The 24,440-nt window shown below is 46.1% G+C and overlaps 1 protein-coding gene across 1 annotated transcript; it reads right to left on the minus strand.

The window, feature by feature from the left end:
- Nucleotides 1–19,448: 19,448 nt before the first annotated feature.
- Nucleotides 19,449–20,384, minus strand: LOC144279397 (olfactory receptor 51G2-like). Its single transcript, XM_077840889.1, has one exon. It carries the CDS (start codon nt 20,382–20,384, stop codon nt 19,449–19,451), a length of 936 nt encoding a protein of 311 aa, XP_077697015.1.
- Between the last annotated feature and the right edge of the window lie 4,056 nt (nt 20,385–24,440).

Consider the following 24,440-nt stretch of genomic DNA (forward strand, 5'->3'; position numbering starts at 1 on the left):
AATGGACTGGGCAGGTTCAAGGAGTTTTCAGCATTCCTTCCTGAAAGGAAAAAGAACAGGAGACTAGTTGATATTTAACTAGACATCTTTCTGCTCTGAGTGCAAGTCTAGAGACTCCCAGGAGTTCAAGAAAGATCAGCAAAAACATACTCTTGGATTTACACCATTAATAGGAAGATAGGCATTGCCAGACTGGATCAGACCTGAGTCCATCTAGTGCACTATCCAGTGGCCAGTTCCAGAAGCTTCAGAGGCAGGTGGAAGTAACCCTATTCCTGGTATCTAGGAATGTCATCACTGTTCATATGATTCCGAATAGTCACAGGGCTGCGTTGGGTGCAGCCAAGTGGTAAGGATGATGCTGTGATCTTGCTGAAATAACATAACATAAAACAACAATAATAATAATATAGGGACTGATTTCTCCTCAGTAGCCCCCTGTCCTACATTACAAATTCAGGGTGCAGGCCAGGGAAGTGAAGGGAGTTTCCACAAGGCTCCTTACATGGAAATTTCCTTCAGATTGTTCCGGGATGGGAAGTCTCTTTCCATCTCCCTGAGGATTGACAAGGGGGACCCAGGATCCAGAGATACCCAAAGTGAGACACAGATCTCAGTGATGCACTGGTAGCTAGGTCCCCCTCCCACAATCTCTGTGCCTCCACATCTTCTCTAGGACCGTCTCCAGGTCCCTGCTGGAGAATCTTCAACCACGGGATGTTGTTCCAGGAAGAAGAGTTGCTATGAAGAGATGGGATCCAACTAACGAAGAGAGGGAAGAGCATCTTCACAGGCAGGCTTGCTAACCTAGTGAGGAGGGATTTAAACTAGGTTTGCTGGGGGATGGTGACCTAAGCAGTGTGGTATGCTTGGAAGTGGGATAATGGGAGGAAACGCAATGAGTAGGGTGCAACAGGAGTGGCCTTCTGATTCCTACTGTGAAAGTAGGGCAATCGGTTAGTTATCTTAGGTGCCTGTATAGGAACGCAAGAAGCCTGGGAAACAGGAAGGAAGAATTAGAAGTCCTGGCACAGTCAAGGAGCTATGCTGTAATTGGAATAACAGAGACTTGGTGGGGTAGCTCACATGACTGGAGCACTGTCATGGATGGGTATAAACTGTTCTGGAAGGACAGGCAGGGGAGAAAAGGTGGAGGAGTTGCACTGTATGTAAGAGAGCAGGACTATTTCTCAGAGCTCCAGTTGCTCTGAACTGGGGAAAAGCCTGTTGAGAGTCTTTGGGGTAAGTTTAGAGGTGAGAGCAACAATGGTGATGTTGTGGTGGGAGTCTGCTATAGACCCCCAGACCAGGAGGATGAGGTAGATGAGGCTTTCCTCAGAAAAGTAACAGAAGTTTCCAGATCTCACGCCCTTGTTCTCATGGGAGACTTCAATCCCCCTGTGTCATAAATATAAAGGGAAGGGTAAACCCCTTTAAAATCCCTCCTGGACAGAGGAAAAATCCTCTCACCTGTAAAGGGTTAAGAAGCTAAAGGTAACCTCGCTAGCACCTGACCAAAATGAGCAATGGGGAGACAAGATACTTTCAAAAGCTGGGAGGAGGGAGAAAAACAAAGGGTCTGGGTCTGTCTGGGTGAGGCTTTTGCCGGGGACAGAACAGGAATGGAGTCCTAGAACTTTTAGTAAGTAATCTAGCTAGGTGTGTGTTAGATTGTAATTTCTTTAAATGGCTGAGAACATAGCTGTGCTGAATAGAATGAGTATTCCTGTCTGTGTGTCTCTTTTGTAACTTAAGGTTTTGCCAGGAGGGATTCTCTATGTTTTGATTCTAATTACCCTGTAAGGTATTCACTATCCTGATTTTACAGAGATGATTCTTTTTTTACTTCTATGAAAAATCTTCTTGTAAGGAAACTGAATGCTTTTTCATTGTTCTAAGATCCAACGGGTTGGGTCTGTGGTCACCTATGCAAATTGGTGAGGATTTTTACGAAACCTTCCCCAGGAAGTGGGGTGCAAGGGTTGGAGGATTTTTGGGGGGTGGGGAAAGACGTGTCCAAACTACATTTTCTCAGGAACCCAGATAAAGTTTGGTGGTGGCAGTGGAAGTCCAAGGGTAAAATAGTTTGTACCTTGGGGAAGTTTTAACCTAAGCTGATAAAAGTCAGCTTAGGAGGTTTTCATGCAAGTCCCCAAATCTGTACCCTAGAGCTCAGAGTGGGGAAGGATCCTTGACATGATGGCAGAGCGGTGGGATTAACTTGAAATCATTTTGAGATCAATTTGAGATTTTTTGAACCAGAAAAAGAGATTTTAAAAGGAAATTTTTAAAATCCTTTGTGCTGCTAGAAAGCAGGTCTCCAACTGGCAATAGTTGGAAGTTTTTTGTTGTTGGTGGTGTTTTTTTGTTTTTTTATTTTTGCTTTGCTTTGCTTTGGGGCGAGAGCAGAGACAAAAGGGAATTGTCTTTGGGAGCTGCAGTTTCTCTTCCTAAAGGCAGAGTAGTTAACCTCCTACAGGGAAATTCACAAGTCTTCACAGACCTAAGAGCAACTAGAGGGGATTTCTACTTATTTGCCTGAAGACAAAAGTGTTAGTTTTGGGTCTTTTGGGTTTTTTTTTTTTTTTGGATTTTTTGTGTAGGCTGACAATTACTATCAGAGAATAGGTATCCTATTCCACCACAGCAAAATTTTACAAGCCAAGTTTTGTTTGTTTTATTTCTAAACCTCGGGTGTAAAGTTAGTTAAAAACAGAGAGGTTAGGATGACAGACTCCATGGCTCAACAAAAGCCGGAATTAGCCAGATTTCAGGCTGATGAAAAAGAAAAGGAACATGAAAGACAGATAGAACTCATGCGGCTGGAGAAGGAGGTACAGGAGGCTGCCCACAGGAGGGAGACGGAGGCAAGGGACAAAGAGATGGAGGCAAAGGACAAAGAAAGTGAGGCAGCAAAAGAGGCAGAACAACACCAAGTGGCTGCTCACAGGAAAGCTATGGAAGCAAGGGACAAAGAAATGGAGGCAAGGGACAAAGAACTGGAGGAGAAGAAAAAAAGAGAGGAAGCATGTGGAGAAGATGGAGAAGATAAAGGCTCAGCAGAATATACCAACAAACCCTAGCAATCCTTCTCCAGGTACCACTTCCCATCCCAGAAAGTTCCCCACCTACAAGGCAGGCGAGGATACTGAGGCCTTCTTCGAAAACTTCGAAAGGGCCTGCCTTGGGTACAGCATCTCTACCTGCCAATACATGGTAGAGCTGAGGCTGCAGCTCAGTGGACCCTTAGCTGAGGTGGCAGCTGAAATGCCTAACGAACACATGAACAAGTATGAACTGTTTAAATCCAAGGTGAGAGTCAGAATGGGGATAACACCCGAGCAGTCTCATCGGAGATTCAGAGCCCTAAGGTGGAAACCAGATGTGTCATTTACCCGACATGCCTACCACATTGGGAAACATTGGGATGCCTGGATATCAGGAGCAAGTGTTGAATCTCCAGTAAATTTGCCCTTCCTAATGCAAATGGAACAATTCTTAGAGGGTGTTCCTGAGGAAATAGAAAGAAACATCCTAGATGGGAAGCCCAAAACTGTAATCAAGGCAGGAGAGATCGGAGCCAGATGGGTAGAGGTGGCAGAGAAGAAGAAAACTGGTCGCAGTTGGAGCGAAGTCCAGAAGCGACAACCAAAGACCACACCCTATTCCTGGAGGCTGCCCAAGGCCCCACCTACCTCCCAAAGAACCCTCCAGACAACTTATCATCCCACCACCCCGTTCTCCAGCAACCTCCCAGATACCTCTCCAATACCTCCCAGATACCCTTGGAGCGGAGGGAAACTGTGAGTGTGGGTGGGAAGAAGGTCACCAAGTGGAGGGACACTGCAGCACAAGTGTCAGCTATCCATGCTTCCTTAGTGGACCCCAATTTAATCAACCCAGAGATCCAAGTGACGATTCAACCCTTCAAGTCCAACTCTTTCAATTTGCCTACAGCCAAGTTGCATGTCCAGTACCAGAGCTGGTCAGGAACGTGGACTTTTGCAGTCTATGATGATTATCCCATTCCCATGCTGTTGGTGGAAGACTTGGCCAATCATGTGAAGCAGGCCAAGAGGGTGGGAACGGTCACCCGTAGCCAGGCTAAACAAGCCGGGAGGCCTAGCTCTGTTCCGGAAACTTCTATCAGGACCTGGTCAGAGGTGATGGACCCGGACCCCAGGCCAATGTCTGCAACAGCAGTAGTGGATCCAGTCCCAGAGACCCAGACGGAACCAGTCCCAGAACTGGAACCAGCGGAACAACCAGCACCAGACCCATTGCCAGCACTCAATCCAGTACTAGCAACCTCAACACTAGAGGGCCCCACCGAACCTGAACCGGCAGTAGCCCATAACCCTAAACAAGAGGCTCAGCTGGAGCCTGAACCCCAACAGAGCATCCCAGCGGAGAGTGGTTCACTGTCAACGGAAACAGCCCCATCCCCTACATCACTTCCAGAGGGACCAAGCATAGGTCCACAATCCCATGAGGAACTGAAGTCTCCAGCATCAAGGGAACAGTTCCAGACCGAACAGGAAGCAGATGAAAGCCCTCCAGAGAGCTTGGATGGTGGCATGGAGCAATCCACCATCTCTCAGCTCTTCTAATAGATCCAGGTTTGTTGTAGAAAAAGGACTTTTATGCAAGAAAACTCTTTCTGGTGGACACCAGGAAGACTGGCATTCTCAGAGACAGTTGGTAGTTCCAAATAAATACCAGGCGAAGCTCTTGAGCTTAGTCCACGATCATCCTAGTGGCCATGCTGGGGTGAACAGGACCAAAGACCGTTTTGGGGGTCATTTCACTGGGAGGGAATGGGCAAGGGTGTTTCTACCTAAGTCCAGTCTTATGAAGTATGCCAAAGAGTGGGAAAACCCCAAGACCAGGTCAAAGCCCCTCTCCACCCACTCCCCATCATTGAAGTTCCATTTCAGAGAGTAGCTGTGGATATTCTGGATCCTTTACCAAAAGAGACCCCCAGAGGAAAGCAGTCCATACTGACTTTCATTGATTTTGCCACCCGATGGCCAGAAGCAGTAGCTCTAAGCAACCCAAGGGCTAAAAGTGTGTGCCAGGCACTTGCAGACATTTTTGCCAGGGTAGGTTGGCCCTCCAACATACTCACAGATGCAGGGACTAATTTCCTGGCAGGAACCAAGGAAAGCCTCTGGGAAGCTCATGGGGTAAATCACTTGGTTGCCACTCCTTACCACCATCAAACAAATGGCATGGTGGAGAAGTTTAATGGAACTTTGGGGGCCTTGATACGTAAATTCGTAAATGAGCACTCCAATGATTGGGACCTAGTGTTGCAGCAGTTGCTCTTTGCCTACAGAGCTGTACCACATCCCAGTTTAGGGTTTTCACTATTTGAACTTGTATATGGCCGTGAGGTTAGGGGCCATTACAGTTGGTGAAGCAGGAATGGGAGGGATTTACACCTCTCCAGGAACTAACCTTCCGTGCTTTGTAACCAACCTACAAAACACCCTCTGAAACTCTTTAGCCCTTGCTAAAGAAAACTTACGGGATGCTCAAAAAGAGCAAAAAAGCCTGGTATGATAAACATGCCAGAGAGCGTTCCTTCAAAGTAGGGGACCAGGTCATGGTCTTAAAGGTGCTCCAGGCCCATAAAATGGAAGCATGTTGGGAAGGGCCATTCACGGTCCAGGAGCGCCTGGGAGCTGTTAATTATCTCATAGCATTCCCCACCTCCAACCGAAAGCCTAAGGTGTACTATATTAATTCTCTAAAGCCCTTTTATTCCAGAGAATTAAAGGTTTCTCAGTCTACAGCCCAGGGAGGAGATGACGCTGAGTGGCCCGAAGGTGTCTACTACGAAGGGAAAAGTGCTGGTGGTGTGGAAGAGGTGAACCTCTCCATGACCCTTGGGCGTATGCAGCGACAGCAGATCAAGGAGCTGTGCACTAGCTACACGCCAACGTTCTCAGCCACCCCAGGACTGACTGAACGGGCATACCACTCCATTGACACAGGTAATGCTCACCCAATTAGGGTCCAACCTTACCAGGTGTCTCCTCAAGCTAAAACTGCTATAGAATGGGAGATCCAGGATATGTTACAGATGGGTGTAATCCACCCCTCTGGAAGTGCATGGGCATCTCCAGTGGTTCTAGTTCCCAAACCAGATGGGGAAATACCTTTTTGCTTGGACTACCGTAAGCTAAATGCTGTAACTCGCCCAGACAACTATCCAATGCCATGCACAGGTGAACTATTAGAGAAACTGGGACAGGCCCAGTTCATCTCTACCTTGGACTTAACCAAGGGGTACTGGAAGGTATCGCTAGATGAATCTGCCAAGGAAAGGTCAGCCTTCATCACATATCTCGGGCTGTATGAATTTAATGTACTTCCTTTCGGGCTGCAAAATGCACCCGCCACCTTCCAAAGACTTGTAGATGGTCTCCTAGCGGGATTTGGACAATATGCAGTCGCCTACCTTGACAAGGTGGCCATCTTTTCAGATTCCTGGGCAGACCACCTGGAACATCTACAAAAAGTCCTTGAGTGCATAAGGGAGGCAGGACTAACTGTTAAGGCTAAGAAGTGTCAAATAGGCCTAAACAGAGTGACTTACCTTGGACACGAGGTGGGTCAAGGAACTATCAGCCCCCTATAGGTCAAAGTGGATGCTATCCAAAAGTGGCCTGTCCCAAAATCAAAGAAACAGGTTTAATCCTTCTTAGGCTTGGCCGGTTATTACGGATGATTTGCACTACAATACAGCCAAATCGCCGCTCCACTGACAGATCTAACCAAAAAGAAACAGGCAAATGCTGCTCAGTGGACCAAAGAGTGTCAGAAGGCCTTTAACCAGCTTAAAGCGACATTCATATCTGACCCTGTACTAAGGGCCCCAGACTTTGACAAACCGTTCCTAGTAACCACAGATGCGTCCGAGCGTGGTGTGGGAGCAGTTTTAATGCAGAAAGGACCTGATCAAGAATTCCACCCTGTAGTGTTTCTCAGCAAAAAAACTGTCTGAGAGGGAAAGCAACTGGTCAGTCACTGAAAAAGAATGACAGGTTTCAGAGTAACAGCCGTGTTAGCCTGTATTCGCAAAAAGAAACGGAGTACTTGTGGCACCTTAGAGACTAACCAATTTATTTGAGCATGAGCTTTCGTGAGCTACAGCTCACTTCATCAGATACAGATCTGATGAAGTGAGCTGTAGCTCACGAAAGCTCATGCTCAAATAAATTGGTTAGTCTCTAAGGTGCCACAAGTACTCCTTTTCTTTTTGAAAAAGAATGTTACGCCATTGTCTAAGCCCTGGAAAAGCTACACCCATATGTTTGGGGACAGCGTTTCCACCTGAAAACCGACCATGTTGCACTACAGTGGCTTCATGCCACCATAGGAAATAACAAAAAAAATTATTCAGTGGAGTTTAGCTCTCCAAGATTTTGATTTCGACATCCAACACATCTCAGGAGCTTCCAACAAAGTGGCTGATGCACTCTCCCGTGAAAGTTTCCCAGATTCAACTGGTTAAAATTGTCCTTGAGATGTGGAAAATATTGTTAGTCTTTACGTACTTGGTAGTATAGTTAGAGGTGCATGTGTCTTATTAACTCTGTTTTTTCCTAGAGCTCCAGGAAGAAACCCCAGCCAGCGTTTCACCCTAGCTGAGATTTGGGGGGCAGGAAAAATCCTCTCACCTGTAAAGGGTTAAGAAGCTAAAGGTAACCTCGCTGGCACCTGACCAAAATGACCAATGAGGAGGCAAGATACTTTCAAAAGCTGGGAGGAGTGAGAAAAACAAAGCGTCTGGGTGTGTCTGGGTGATGCTTTTGCGGGAGACAGAACAGGAATGGAGTCTTAGAACTTAGTAAGTAATCTAGCTAGGAATGTGTTAGATTATGATTTCTATAAATGGCTGAGAACATAGCTGTGCTGAATACAATGAATATTTCTGTCTGTGTGTCTTTTTTGTAACTTAAAGTTTTGCCTAGAGGGATTCTCTATGTTTTGAATCTAATTATCTTTAAGGTATTCACCATGCTGATTTTACAGAGATGACTCTTTTTTTACTTCTTGTAAAAGACTTCTGAAAAGTCTTCTTGTAAGGAAATTGAATGCTTTTTCATTGTTCTAAGATCCAAGGGTTTGGGTCTGTGGTCACCTATGCAAATTGGTGAGGATTTTTAGCAAACCTTCCACAGGAAGTGGGGTGCAAGGGTTGGGAGGATTTGGGGGGAAAGACGTGTCCCAACTACGTTTTCTCAGGAACCCAGATAAAGTGTGGTGGTGGCAGTGGAAGTTTGTACCTTTGGGAAGTTTTAACCTAAGCTGGTAAAAGTAAGCTTAGGAGGTTTTCATGCAGGTCCCCACATCTGCAATGACCATGAGAAGGTTGAGTTTGGGATCCTGACAAAAGGAAGCAAGGAGAGTAGCAAAACCTGGAACTTAGGACTTCAGAAAAGCAGACTCTGACTCTCTCTGGGAACTAATGGGCAGGATGAGAGGGAAATGAGTCCTGGAGAGCTGGCTCTATTTTAAAGAAGCCTTATTGAGGGTGCAGGAACAAACCATCCCGATGTGCAAAAAGAATAGCAATTACGGGAGGCTTAACAGAGAAAACTTCAGTAATCTTAAGCAAAAAAAGGAAGTTTACAAGAAATGGAAATATGCACAGATGACGAGGGAGGAGTACGAAAATCTTGGTCGAACACGCAGGGGTGTAATCAGGCAGGCCAAAGCACATTTGGAGTTGCAGCTAGCAAGGGATGTGAAGGGTAACAAGAAGGGTTTCTACAGGTATGTTAGCAACAAGAAGAAGATCAGGGAAAGTGTGGGACCCTTAGTGAATGGAGGAAGCAACCTAGTGACAGATGATGTGAAAAAGTACTCAATGCATCTTTTTGCCTCAGTCTTCACAGACAAGGTCAGCTCCCATCCGGCTGCACTGGGCAGCACAGTCTGGGGAGGAGGTGAGCAGCTCTTGGTGGTAAAAGAACAGGTTAAGGGCTATTTGGAAATATTGTTGTTTCAAATTCATGCATTCTTTACGAATTTGTCACACAAATGGGGGGATAACAGCCAAGGTAACCCAGGAGGTGTGGGGGAGAAGTAGTAAAAACGCAAGTAGTCCACGCAAAAACGTATCTCCCCACCTGGTTTGGGAACTAGAACATCTGGAGATGCCCATGCACTTCCAGAGGGGCGGATGACACCCATCTGTAACATATCCTGGATCTCACCTTCTATAGCAGTTTTAGTTGAGGAGACACCTGGTAAGGTTGGACTTTAACTGGGTGAGCATTGCCTGTGTCAATGGAGAGGTATGCCCTTTCAGTTTGTCAAACAGAGAAACCTTTAATTCTCTGGAATAAAAGGGCTTTAGAGAATTAATGTGGTCTACCTTAGGCTTTCGGTTGGAGGTGGGGAATGCTAGGAGATAATTAACAGCTCCCAGGCGCTCCTGGACCATGAATGGCCCTTCCCACCATGCTTCCATTTTATGGGCCTGGAGCGCATATAAGACCATGACCTGGTCCCCTACTTTGAAGGAACTCTCTCTGGCATGTTTATCATACCAGGCTTTTTCCTCTTTTTGAGCATCCTGTAAGTTTTCTTTAGCAAGGGCTAAAGAGGTTCGGAGGGTGTTTGTAGGTTGGTTACTGTCAAGGTTCCTCCCCCACTCTGAACTCTAGGGTACAGATGTGGGGACCTGCATGAAAAACCTCCTAAGCTTATCTTTACCAGCTTAGGTCAAAACTTCCCCAAGGTACAAAATATTCCACCCTTTGTCCTTGGAGTGGCCGCTACCACCACCAAACTAATACTGGTTACTGGGGAAGAGCTGTTTGGACGCGTCTTTCCCCCCAGAATACTTCCCAAAACCTTGCACCCCACTTCCTGCACAAGGTTTGGTAAAAAGCCTCACCAATTTGCCTAGGTGACTACAGACCCAGACCCTTGGATCTTAAGAACAATAAACAATCTTCCCAACACTTGCACCCCCCCTTTCCTGGGAAATGTTGGATAAAAAGCCTCACCAATTTGCATAGGTGACCACAGACCCAAACCCTTGGATCTGAGAACAATGCAAAAGCATTCAGTTTTCTTACAAGAAGACTTTTAATAAAAATAGAAGAAATCCCCCCTGTAAAATCAGGATGGTAGATATCTTACAGGGTAATTAGATTCAAAAACATAGAGAATCCCTCTAGGCAAAACCTTAAGTTACAAAAAGATACGCAGACAGAAATAGTTATTCTATTCAGCACAGTTCTTTTCTCAGCCATTTAAAGAAATCATAATCTAGCACGTACCTAGCTAGATTACTTACTAAAAGTTCTAAGACTCCATTCCTGGTCTGTCCCCGGCAGAAAACCAGCATATAGCCAGACACTCAGACCCTTTGTTTCTCTCCCTCATCCCAGCTTTTGAAAGTATCTTGTCTCCTCATTGGTCATTTTGGTCAGGTGCCAGCGAGGTTACCTTTAACTTCTTAACCCTTTACAGCTGAGAGGAGCTTTCCCCTGGCCAGGAGGGATTTCAAAGGGGTTTACCCTTCCCTTTATATTTATGACACGCCCCCCAAATCTCAGCTAGGGTGAAACACTGGCTGGGATTTCTTCCTGGAGCTCTAGGAAAAACAGAGTTACGAAGACACATGCATCTCTAAATATACTACTAAGTACATAAAGACTAACAATATTTTCCACATCTCAAGGACGATTTTAACCAGTTGAATCTGGGAAACTTTCACGGGAGAGTGCATTAGCCACTTTGTTAGAAGCTCCTGAGATGTGTTGGATGTCGAAATCAAAATCTTGGAGAGCTAAACTCCACCGAAGAAGTTTTTTGTTAGTTTCCTTGACGGTGTGAAGCCACTGTAGTGCAGCATGGTCGGTTTTCAGGTGGAAACGCCATCCCCAAACATATAGGTGTAGCTTTTCCAGGGCGTAGACAATGGCGTAACATTCTTTTTCAGTGACTGACCAGTTGCTTTCCCTCTCAGACAGGTTTTTGCTGAGAAACACTACAGGGTGGAATTCTTGATCAGGTCCTTTCTGCAGTAAAACTGCTCCCACACCATGCTCGGACGCATCTGTGGTTACTGGGAACGGTTTGTCAAAGTCTGGGGCCCTTAGTACAGGGTCGGACATGAGTGTTGCTTTAAGCTTGTTAAAGGCCTTCTGACACTTTTCGGTCCACTGAACAGCATTTGGCTGTTTCTTTTTGGTTAGGTCTGTCAGTGGGGCAGCGATTTGGCTGTAGTGCGGTACAAATTGTCTGTAATAACCGGCCAAGCCTAAGAAGGATTGAACCTGTTTCTTTGACTTTGGGACAGGCCACTTTTGGATAGCATTCACTTTGGCCTGTAGGGGGCTGATAGTTCCTTGACCCACCTCGTGTCCAAGGTAAGTCACTCTGTTTAGGCCTATTTGACACTTCTTAGCCTTAACAGTTAGTCCTGCCTCCCTTATGCACTCAAGGACTTTTTGTAGATGTTCCAGGTGGTCTGCCCAGGAATCTGAAAATATGGCCACATCATCAAGGTAGGCGACTGCATATTGTCCAAATCCTGCTAGGAGACCATCTACAAGTCTTTGGAAAGTGGCAGGTGCATTTTGCAGCCCGAAAGGAAGTACATTAAATTCATACAGCCCGAGATGTGTGATGAAGGCTGACCTTTCCTTGGCAGATTCATCTAGCGGTACCTGCCAGTACCCCTTGGTCAAGTCCAAGGTAGAGATGAACTGGGCCTGTCCCAGTTTCTCTAATAGTTCATCTGTGCGTGGCATTGGATAGTTGTCTGGGCGAGTTACAGCATTTAGCTTACGGTAGTCCAAGCAAAAAGGTATTTCCCCATCTGGTTTGGGAACTAGAACCACTGGAGATGCCCATGCACTTCCAGAGGGGTGGATTACACCCATCTGTAACATATCCTGGATCTCCCATTCTATAGCAGTTTTAGCTTGAGGAGACACCCGGTAAGGGTGGACCCTAATTGGGTGAGCATTACCTGTGTCAATGGAGTGGTATGCCCGTTCAGTCAGTCCTGGGGTGGCTGAGAACGTTGGCGTGTAGCTAGTGCACAGCTCCTTGATCTGCTGTCGCTGCATACGCCCAAGGGTCATGGAGAGGTTCACCTCTTCCACACCACCACCACATTTCCCTTCGTAGTAGACACCTTCGGGCCACTCAGCATTGTTTCCTCCCTGGGCTGTAAACTGACAAACCTTTAATTCTCCGGAATAAAAGGGCTTTAGAGAATTAATATGGTACACCTTAGCCTTTCGGTTGGAGGTGGGGAATGCTATGAGATAATTAACAGCTCCCAGGCGCTCCTGGACCGTGAATGGCCCTTCCCAACATGCTTCCATTTTATGGGCCTGGAGCACCTTTAAGACCATGACCTGGTCCCCTACTTTGAAGGAACGCTCTCTGGCATGTTTATCATACCAGGCTTTTTCCTCTTTTTGAGCATCCTGTAAGTTTTCTCTAGCAAGGGCTAAAGAGGTTCGGAGGGTGTTTTGTAGGTTGGTTACAAAGTCCAGAATGTTAGTTCCTGGAGAAGGTGTAAATCCCTCCCATTGCTGCTTCACCAACTGCAATGGCCCCTTAACCTCACGGCCATATACAAGTTCAAATGGGGAAAACCCTAAACTGGGGTGTGGTACAGCTCTGTAGGCAAAGAGCAACTGCTGCAACACTAGGTCCCAATCATTGGAGTGCTCATTTACGAATTTACGTATCGAGGCCCCCAAAGTTCCATTAAACTTCTCCACCATGCCATTTGTTTGATGGTGGTAAGGAGTGGCAACCAAGTGATTTACCCCATGAGCTTCCAAGAGGTTTTTCATAGTTCCTGCCAGGAAATTAGTCCCTGCATCTGTGAGGATGTCGGAGGGCCAACCTACCCTTGCAAAAATGTCTGCTAGTGCCTGGCACACACTTTTAGCCCTTGGGTTGCTTAGAGCTACTGCTTCCGGCCATCGGTGGCAAAATCCATGAAAGTCAGTATGGACTGCTTTCCTCTGGGGGTCTCTTTTGGAAAAGGATCCAGAATATCCACAGCTACTCTCTGAAATGGAACTTCAATGATGGGGAGTGGGTGGAGAGGGGCTTTGACCTGGTCTTGGGGTTTTCCCACTCTTTGGCACACCTCACAAGACTGGACATAGGTAGAAACATCCTTGCCCATTCCCCCCCAGTGGAATGACCCCCCCAAACGGTCTTTGGTCCTGTTCACCCCAGCATGGCCACTAGGATGATCGTGGGCTAAGCTCAAGAGCTTGGCCCGGTATTTAGTTGGAACTACCAACTGTCTCTGAGAATGCCAGTCTTCCAGGTGTGCCCCAGAAAGAGTTTCCTTGTATAAAAGTCCTCTTTTTACAACAAACCTGGATGGATTAGAAGAGCTGAGAGGCGGTGGGTTGCTCCGTGCGGCCGTCCAAGCCCTCTGGAGGCTTTCATCTGCTTCCTGTTCGGTCTGGAACTGTTCCCTTGATGCTGGAGACATCAGTCCCTCATTGGATTGTGGACCTAGGCTTGGTCCCTCTGGAAGCGATATAGGGGATGGAGCTGTTTCTGTTGACTGTGAACCGCTCTGCGCTGGTGCACTATGTTGGGATTCAGGCTCCGGCTGAGCCTCTTGTGTCGGGTTATCGGCTGCTGCTAGTTCAGGTTCGGTGGGGCCCTCTGGTGTTGAGGTTGCAAGTACTGGATTCAGTGCTGACACTGGGTCTGGTGTTGGTTGTTCGGCTGGTTCCGGTTCTGGGACTGGTTCCGTCTGGGACTGGATCCACTACTGCTGTTGCAGACATTGGCCTGGGGTCCGGGTCCACCACCTCTGACCGGGTCCTGATAGAAGTTTCCGGAACAGAGCTAGGCCTCCCGGCTTGTTTAGCCTGGCTGCGGGTGACCGTTCCCACCCTCTTGGCCTGCTTCACATGATTGGCCAAGTCTTCCCCCAACAGCATGGGGATGGGATAATCATCATAGACTGCAAAAGTCCACATTCCTGACCAGCCCTTGTACTGGACAGGCAACTTGGCTGTAGGCAAATTGAAAGAGTTGGACTTGAAGGGTTGAATCGTCACTTGGATCTCTGGGTTGATTAAATTGGGGTCCACTAAGGAAGCATGGATAGCTGACACTTGTGCTGCAGTGTCCCTCCACTTGGTGACCTTCTTCCCACCCACACTCACAGTTTCCCTCCGTTCCAAGGGTATCTGGGAGGTATCTGGGCCTGTGGACCTCTGGTGTGATTCCAGTGCAATGAACTGTAATCTGTTGGGGTTCTTGGGGCAGTTGGCCTTTACATGCCCCAGCTCGTTACATTTAAAACATCGTCCAGCTGACGGGTCACTGGGGCGAGGAGGGTTGCTGGAGAATGGGGTGGTAGGACGATAAGGGGTCTGGAGGGTTCTTTAGGAGGTAGGTGGGGCCTTGGGCAGCCTCCAGGAATAGGGTGTGGTCTTTGGTTGTCGCTTCTGGACTTCGCTCCAACTGCGACCAGTTTTCTTCTTCTCTGCCACCTCTACCCATCTGGCTCCGATCTCTCCTGCCTTGATTACAGTTTTGGGCTTCCCATCTAGGATGTTTCTTTCTATTTCCTCAGGAACACCCTCTAAGAATTGTTCCATTTGCATTAGGAAGGGCAAATTTACTGGAGATTCAACACTTGCTCCTGATATCCAGGCATCCCAATGTTTCCCAATGTGGTAGGCATGTCGAGTAAATGACACATCTGGTTTCCACCTTAGGGCTCTGAACCTCTGACGAGACTGCTCGGGTGTTATCCCCATTCTGACTCTCACCTTGGATTTAAACAGTTCATACTTGTTCATGTGTTCTTTAGGCATTTCAGCTGCCACCTCAGCTAAGGGTCCACTGAGCTGCGGCCTCAGCTCTACCATGTATTGGCAGGTAGAAATGCTGTACCCAAGGCAGGCCCTTTCGAAGAAGGCCTCAGTATCCTCGCCTGCCTTGTAGGTGGGGAACTTTCTGGGATGGGAAGTGGTACCTGGAGAAGGATTGCTAGGGTTTGTTGGTATATTCTGCTGAGCCTTTATCTTCTCCATCTTCCCCACATGCTTCCTCTCTTTTTTCTTCTCCTCCAGTTCTTTGTCCCTTGCCTCCATTTCTTTGTCCCTTGCTTCCATAGCTTTCCTGTGAGCAGCCACTTGGTGTTGTTCTGCCTCTTTTGCTGCCTCACTTTCTTTGTCCTTTGCCTCCATCTCTTTGTCCCTTGCCTCCATCTCCCTCCTGTGGGCAGCCTCTTGTACCTCCTTCTCCAGCCGCATGAGTTCTATCTGTCTTTCATGTTCCTTTTCTTTTTCATCAGCCTGAAATCTGGCTAATTCCGGCTTTTGTTGAGCCATGGAGTCTGTCATCCTAACCTCTCTGTTTTTAACTAACTTTACACCCGAGGTTTAGAAATAAAACAAACAAAACTTGGCTTGTAAAATTTTGCTGTGGTGGAATAGGATACCTATTCTCTGATAGTAATTGTCAGCCTACACAAAAAATCCAAAAAAAAAAAAAAACCCAAAAGACCCAAAACTAACACTTTTGTCTTCAGGCAAATAAGTAGAAATCCCCTCTAATTGCTCTTAGGTCTGTGAAGACTTGTGAATTTCCCTGCAGGAGGTTAACTACTCTGCCTTTAGGAAGAGAAACTGCAGCTCCCAAAGACAATTCCCTTTTGTCTCTGCTCTCGCCCCAAAGCAAAGCAAAAAAAAAAAACCAAACAAAAAACAAAACACAACAACAACAAACTTCCAACTATTGCCAGTTGGAGACCTGCTTTCTAGCAGCACAAAGGATTTTAAAAATTTCCTTTTAAAATCTCTTTTTCTGGTTCAAAAAAATCTCAAATTGATCTGAAAATGATTTCAAGTTAATCCCACCGCTCTGCCATCATGTCAAGGATCCTTCCCCACTCTGAGCTCTAGGGTACAGATTTGGGGACCTGCATGAAAACCTCCTACGCTGACTTTTATCAGCTTAGGTTAAAACTTCCCCAAGGTACAAACTATTTTACCCTTGGACTTCCACTGCCACCACCAAACTTTATCTGGGTTCCTGAGAAAATGTAGTTTGGACACATCTTCCCCCCCCCAAATCCTCCAACCCTTGCACCCCACTTCCTGGGGAAGGTTTCGTAAAAATCCTCACCAATTTGCATAGGTGACCACTGACCCAAACCCTTAGAACTACGAAAAAGCATTCAGTTTCCTTACAAGAAGACTTTTAATAGAAGTAAAAAAGAATCATCTCTGTAAAATCAGGATAGTAAATACCTTACAGGGTAATTAGACTCAAAACATAGAGAATCCCTCTGAGAATCCCTCTAGGCAAAACCTTAAGTTACAAAAAAGACACACAGACAGGAATATTCATTCTATTCAGCACAGCTATGTTCTCAGTCATTTAAAGAAATTACAATCTAACACATACCTAGCTAGATTACTTATTAAAAGTTCTAGGACTCCATTCTTCTTCTGTCCCTGGCAAAAGCCTCACCCATTCAGACCCAGACCCTTTTTTTCCTCCCTCCTCCCAGCTTTTGAATGTATCTTGTCTCCTCATTGCTCATTTTGGTCAGGTGCCAGCGAGGTTACCCTTAGCATCTTAACCCTTTACAGGTGAGAGGATTTTTCCTGTGGCCAGGAGGGTTTTTAAAGGGGTTTACCCTTCCCTTTATATTTATGACACAGGGGGTGTCATAAATATAAAGGGAAGGGTAAACCTCTTTGAAATCCCTCCTGGCCAGGGGAAAGCTCCTCTCACCTGTAAAGGGTTAAGAAGCTAAGGGTAACCTCGCTGGCACCTAACCAAAATGAGCAATGAGGAGACAAGATACATTCAAATGCTGGGAGGAGGAAGAGAAACAAAGGGTCTGTGTGTCTGTCTATATGCTGGTTTCTGCCGGGGATAGACCAGGAATGGAGTCTTAGAACTTTTGGTAAGTAATCTGGCTAGGTACGTGTTAGATTATGATTTCTTTAAATGGCTGAGAAAAGAACTCTGCTGAATAGAATAACTATTTCTGTCTGTGTATCTTTTTTGTAACTTAAGGTTTTGCCTTGAGGGGTTCTCTATGTTTTTGAATCTAATTACCCTGTAAGATATCTACCATCCTGATTTTACAGGGGGGATTACTTTATTTCTATTTACTTCTATTTTTATTAAAAGTCTTCTTGTAAGAAAACTGAATGCTTTTTCATTGTTCTCAGATCCAAGGGTTTGGGTCTGTGGTCACCTATGCAAATTGGTGAGGCTTTTTATCCAACATTTCCCAGGAAAGGGGGGGTGCAAGTGTTGGGAGGATTGTTCATTGTCCTTAAGATCCAAGGGTCTGGGTCTGTAGTCACCTAGGCAAATTGGTGAGGCTTTTTACCAAACCTTGTCCAGGAAGTGGGGTGCAAGGTTTTGGGAAGTATTTTGGGGGGAAAGACGCATCCAAACAGCTCTTCCCCAGTAACCAGTATTAGTTTGGTGGTGGTAGCGGCCACTCCAAGGACAAAGGGTGGAATATTTTGTACCTTGGGGAAGTTTTGACCTAAGCTGGTAAAGATAAGCTTAGGAGGTTTTTCATGCAGGTCCCCACATCTGTACCCTAGAGTTCAGAGTTGGGGAGGAACCTTGACAGGGGGATTGAAGTCTCCCATGAGATCCCATTGCGTGGACTACCTGTGGGGCATCAGGATCATGGGATGGGTGCTGTTTTCAATCCCCTGATCTTGCTCCTCCTCTTGCCCCCCCATGCCCAGGGCACATAGGGGGTCCGTAGTTCCCATAGTGGGCCAGCGTCCCTGGGTGGCTCTTAACACAGCCTAGCTCTATCTTTCAGAAAGACCACGAGGCGGGCCCTCAAGGAGAAGAGGAGGAGCAAAGCATGAAGCCTTGTGGGGTGAAAGATGCAGCAGAGGCCTGAGAGGAAAAGGAGTGGGTGGAGCCTCAGGGGGGAGAAGAAGGGCAGGGGCAGGGTTACAGGGAGGCAGGACTCCTGCATGTGTCTTGCTTTTACCTTTTGACTAGGTGGTCACCCTAAACTGCATGAGCTAGGCTGGGATAGGAGCTAGCCGTGCCTCTCTGGGGGAGTTGAGATGCATTTCCACCACTTTCCAATCAGCTGGGGCAGCACAAATCGGGGGAAGGAGAGAGAAACTGGGCCTGAGTTTCTTGCCAGGACTCGTGTGTGTCAGACCCTCACTCACACAAATAGTTCTGCTCTGCCTCTGTGGGTAGAGGGCTCAGCGGGTGTGCAGTGTGAAGAGCCATCAGTAGGGGAGGGGATGCCTGAATGGCTTCTCCTGGGGCTCCTGTGTTAATCAGGTCTCTGACACCACTCAGACACAAGAATCTGGCTGAAGGCGTCGGGGAAGGGTGGATGTCTCTGCCCAAGTAGTAGCCCCTGTCCACAGCTGGTGCAGCCCCATGAATCATGCAGCACCCAGAGCGCTCAGGAAGGGCCAGGACTGTGACAAGAGAAGAGCTCTGCAGCTTTTGTCATGGCCCCCGGATGTTTAGCCAGAGACGGTACAGGGACAGGCCAGGTGTAACTGGAAACAACATCCATGTCTCTTCTCTTTACTGACTGTATCAACAGGAATTCTGAGTTTGGGGTAGCCACCGATACGGCTCTTTATGGGCCAACATCCCACCGCTCCGCTCGCTCTCCATGAACAGCGTCACTTTGTAAATGCTGCTTCTGGCCTTGGTTTCCTTTCCCGACTGCACTCTCCTCCCTCGCCAGTCCCTCTCCCCTGGCTCTGGGCCTTAGACCCCATCTGGACCTCTCTCTACAAAGTGGAGATCAGTAGCTCATGTCTTCTCAGATAAAAAGAACAGGAGTACTTGTGGCACCTTAGAAACTAACAAATTTATTAGAGCATAAGCTTTCATGGGCTACAGCCCACTTCGTCAGATGCATAGAATGAAACATATAGTAAGATATTTATATAGATAGATAGATAAGTTGGAAGTCACCATACGACCTGTGAGAGGCTAATTAGTTAAGATGAGCTATTATCAGCAGGAGAAAAAAGCTTTTTGTAGTGATAATCAAGATGGCCCATTTCGACAGTTGACAAAAAGTGCGAGGATACTTAAGTTGAGGAAATTGACTCAATATGTGTAATGACCCAGCCACTCCCATCTCTATTCAAACTCAAGTTCATGGTATCTAGTTTGCACATTAATTCAAGCCCAGCAGTTTCTCGTTGGAGTCTGTTTTTCAAGCTTTTCTGTTGCAAAATTCCCACCCTTAAATCTTTTACTGAGTGGCCAGAGAGGTTGAAGTGTTCTCCTTCCGGTTTTTGAATGTTATGATTCCGGATGTCAGATTTGTGTCTATTTGTCTCAGATGTAAGGGTCCAGGAAGGAATAGATGGCTGTGGCCTGTGTTTTTTGACTCCCAGTTCACTAATATGGGAGCAGAGTGAGGAACTGACCCTTCAGTTGATGAACACCCTGATTATCCTTGCACGAAGTTGTTTGCTTTTCACGCTGTACACGATGGGGTTCATTAGGGGTGGGACCAGCAGATAGAAGTAGCCCAGGACAAACTGAAACAAGTGAGAAGAGCTATTCCCAAATCTGTGTATCACAGACAAGCCGATCTCTGGTAGGTAGAAGAGCAGGACGGCACAGAGGTGGGAAACGCAGGTGTTCAAGGCCCTGAGACACTCCGCATGGGACACAACATTCAGCACTGTTTTGAAGATCATCACATAAGAGAGGAAGATGAGCAATGAGTCCAACCCAATGGTTAAGAGTAGAGTAGACAAGCCATAGACATTGTTGACTGTGATATCCGAACAAGCCAGGTTCATGACTTCCTGATGTACACAGTAGGAATGGGAGATGATATTACTTCGACAGTATTGGAACCGTTTCAGCAGAAAAGGGAGTGGTAATACTACGACCACCCCTCTTAGCACACACAGCAGTCCCATTTTGGATAACCTCCATGGAGTTAAGATGGAGGCATATCTCAGTGGGTTACAGATCGCAATGAAGCGGTCAAAGGCCATCAACAAGAGGAAGGAGGATTCCATACTTTGAAGCAAGTGGATGAAGAACAGCTGGGCAAAACAGGCATCAAGGCTGATCTCCCTAGAGTTGAACAAGAACATGCCCAGTATCGTTGGTATGGTAGATATTGATAAGCCAAGGTCCGTGATGGACAACATGGAAAGGAAAATATACATGGGCTCATGGAGGCTTGGATCTGTTTTTATAATGAACAGAATGACTGAATTTCCTACTATTGAAATAACATACATTAAGCAGAAGGGGATAGAGATCCAGAGATAGACATCTTCCTTTCCAGGTATTCCGGTGAGAAGGAAAATTGTAAATTGGAATTTGGTATCATTGACAGCTGACATAATGGACTGGGCAGGTTCAAGGAGTTTTCAGCATTCCTTCCTGAAAGGAAAAAGAACAGGAGACTAGCTGATATTTAACTAGACATCTTTCTGCTCTGAGTGCAAGTCTAGAGCCTCCCAGGAGTTCAAAAAAGATCAGCAAAAACATACTCTTGCATTTACACCATTAATAGGAAGATAGGCATTGCCAGACTGGATCAGTCCTGAGTCCATCTAGTGCACTATCCAGTGGCCAGTTCCAGAAGCTTCAGAGGCAGGTGGAAGAAACCCTGCAATAGGGAGCTATGGGATAACCAGCGCCCAGGGAAAGTTTCCACCTGACACCCACAAGTTAGCCATATTTTGTGGTATAAATCAGGAGAGTTTAGAGCCCTTCCAATCCTTTTTTTTTTTTTTTAAGTTCCTCATTAATGAAATTGTTTTTTCAATTACCCCGAGAAGCATCCAGTCCCTCTTTGAATCCTGCTATGCTCTGATCCCCAATGATATCTTGTGGCTGGGAGTTCCGCAGCCTATTTGACAACTGTGATTTTATAGTTGTAACTTTCACATAGACACCCTTTCTGGCACTTCTCTTCTGAGTGTGGCCCATTGTATCATGACACGTGCATAAACACATTCCAAGTGCATGGTGAAAGTGGTCTTTGTATTATCTGTCCTCCATTGAAGTTATTTGTAAATGTGATTCATTGCCTCATTATATACATTCTTTTTCACTTTCTCCACTCCTGTCAAGGTTCCCTCCCTACTGTGAACTATAGGGTACAGATGTGGGGAGCCGTATGAAGGACCCATGAAGTTTATTTTTACCAGCTTAGGTTAAACACTTCCCCAAGGCACAAATCCTTCCTTGTCCTTGGATGGGTGCTGCTGCCACCACCAAGTGAATTAGAGAAAGTTTCAGGAAAAGGACCACTTGGAGTTCCTGTTTCCTTAAAATATCCCCCCAAGTCCCGTCACCCCCTTTCCTGGGGAGCCTTGAGAATAATCTACTAACCAAATAGATAAACCAGATTCTTCAAAAACAGAACTTAGAATCATCATAGAATATCAGGGTTGGAAGGGACCCCTGAAGGTCATCTAGTCCAACCCCCTGCTCGAAGCAGGACCAATTCCCAGTTAAATCATCCCAGCCAGGGCTTTGTCAAGCCTGACCTTAAAAACTTCCAGGGAAGGAGATTCCACCACCTCCCTAGGCAACGCATTCCAGTGTTTCACCACCCTTTTAGTGAAAAAGTTTTTCCTAATATCCAATCTAAACCTCCCCCACTGCAACTTGAGGCCATTACTCCTCGTTCTGTCATCTGCTACCATTGAGAACAGTCTAGAGCCATCCTCTTTGGAACCCCCTTTCAGGTCGTTGAAAGCAGCTATCAAATCCCCCCTCATTCTTCTCTTCTGCAGGCTAAACAATCCCAGCTCCCTCAGCCTCTCCTCATAAGTCATGTGTTCTAGACCCCTAATCATTTTTGTTGCCCTTCGCTGGACTCTCTCCAATTTATCCACATCCTTCTTGTAGTGTGGGGCCCAAAACTGGACACAGTACTCCAGATGAGGCCTCACCAATGTCGAATAGAGGGGGACGATCACGTCCCTCGATCTGCTCGCTATGCCCCTACTTATACATCCCAAAATGCCATTGGCCTTCTTGGCAACAAGGGCACACTGCTGACTCATATCCAGCTTCTCGTCCACTGTCACCCCTAGGTCCTTTTCCGCAGAACTGCTGCCTAGCCATTCGGTCCCTAGTCTGTAGCGGTGCATTGGGTTCTTCCGTCCTAAGTGCAGGACCCTGCACTTATCCTTATTGAACCTCATCAGATTTCTTTTGGCCCAATCCTCCAATTTGTTTAGGTCCTTCTGTATCCTATCCCTCCCCTCCAGCGTATCTACCACTCCTCCCAGTTTAGTATAGTCCACAAATTTGCTGAGAGTGCAATCCACACCATCCTCCAGATCATTTATGAAGATATTGAACAAAAACCGGCCCCAGGACCGACCCCTGGGGCACTCCACTTGACACCACTTGACACTTTATTATAAAGAAGTAAAAGAAGCACCTCTGTAAAGTTAGGATGGAAGGTAACTTTACAGGGTAATCAGATTCAAAAGACAGAGGATTCCCCTCTAGGTCAAACTTTAAAGTTACAGAAAACAGGGATAAATCTCCCTCTAGGCATAGGGAAAATTCACAAGCTAAAAACAAAAGATAACCTAACACGCCTTGCCTTATTTACTTACTCTTTTTGCAATATTGAGACTAATTTTAAGATGATTTTAGGAGAAGCAGTTTTCTGACCTGATGCTTCTCTGCTTCCCCCGAGAACACACAATACAGACCACAAACAAAGCCTTCTTCCCCCCCCTCCCCCCGAATTGAAAATATCTTCTTTCCCCATTGGTCCTTTTGCTCAGGTGCCAACCAGGTTATTTGATCTTCTTAATCCCTTACAGGTAAGGAGGAATTCTAGGCTACCCTCAGCTGTATGTTTATGACAACTCTTCAGAGTTGAAATTCTGCCACGGCTCCTTTGTAGCACATGGGATCAATTCGCAGGGACAGGTTCTGAATTCAGTGACTGCAACTGCATCACTCCAGATATAAATGTGTAAATTCGATCAGAACTGAACTCTGTTAACTCTCCCTTACCAAATGCTCTTGGTGATATATCCTGACTCTCAAGAATCCCTCCAAGAGAAATTGAAATGATTTGCCTGGTCAGCATTGACTGATTCCAGAGAATTCAATCATCCAACAAGCTTCTCTTCATCCTCACAGGAACTGCATCATCTCCCCGTGCAAGGATTGTGGCTATCAGGCAAGTTACAAGATAAGACTGACAGTTACTTCATGTAGGGGGAAGGGTTGGCTTCACAAATGGGTGAATAATGCAAACACTAGGTGTGCACTAATATCCAGCTGACTGTGCAGGTTACTTCAGCCTTGAGTGTGTAACAGCTGATGGGCGTAAATTATATACAACCTCTATTGCACTCCCCTTTGCTGCACCTCGGCTCTGCTCTTTGCAGAAACACAGGCCAGTGGTTCTGTTCTCTCAAGGCTGTTTGGAAAGCCTTCCACAAGTCTTGCAGAGTGAATGAATGCAGGACCTTAATCTATGTGTTAGAAACAGCTTCTTGTCAGATCCTAGGAGACAGTATCGTACGATGGTTCACTGAACAAAAAAATTAACAGAACAAACCCATTGCAACCAGGATGTGGAGTACTTCTGAAATAGTTTCTAAAACAAAGGCCATTAACTGTGTCATGGAAAATTAACCACTCTTTGTTTTAGGAATCAGAATTGCTTGAGGCTTTTTTATTTTCTGCGAGAAGGAGAGTCAGCATAGCCCCACACGGGGTGGGAAGCTGCTCTGTTTTCCATACACTTTAACAGACTTGTTTGAGAATGCCACTGAAAACCCTCGACAATACACTTCTGCATGGGTACTTTTCCACAGACCCTTCAAACAATGCCTTGTAAGGACAAAATCATACATATTGCAATGATAAGTAATTTTTCCAGTTTAAGCAAGTTTTGAGGGTAAATCATAGTCCAAGTGCGGTTAACAGTATTCCATGGGTTATAACAGACTTATTGCGGTTAGGGGAATTTTAAGTGGAAGTAGCTGGATAATCAGGGGCCTTCAGATACTCTTTTGCTGCCATATTCTCTGTTGGCTGCCCACTAAGATGACCCTTTCCCATCCTACTCAGCACATACAATTATCCTGCAATAGGGGCACCACAAAACCTTATCAGATAATTTCTTCCACAACTGTTACCAGTGCTCCTTCCTATCGCAATTCCAACAACTCTACTGCTAGCTTTGGCTAGACATGTATATTATAAAACTTTGGTTTGTAATCTTTGTATTATGATGAAAAGTTTTGGCATTCCAAAGCTGTCCTGGGGAAGGTTTGGTAAAAATCCTCACCAATTTGCATAGGTGACCACAGACCCAAACCCTTGGATCTTAGAACAATCAAAAGCATTCAGTTTTCTTACAAGAAGACTTTTAATAGAAGTAAAGGAATCACCTCTGTAAAATCAGG

Source organism: Eretmochelys imbricata, chromosome 1 (genome assembly GCF_965152235.1).
Source record: "Eretmochelys imbricata isolate rEreImb1 chromosome 1, rEreImb1.hap1, whole genome shotgun sequence".
Classification (NCBI taxonomy): domain Eukaryota; kingdom Metazoa; phylum Chordata; order Testudines; family Cheloniidae; genus Eretmochelys; species Eretmochelys imbricata.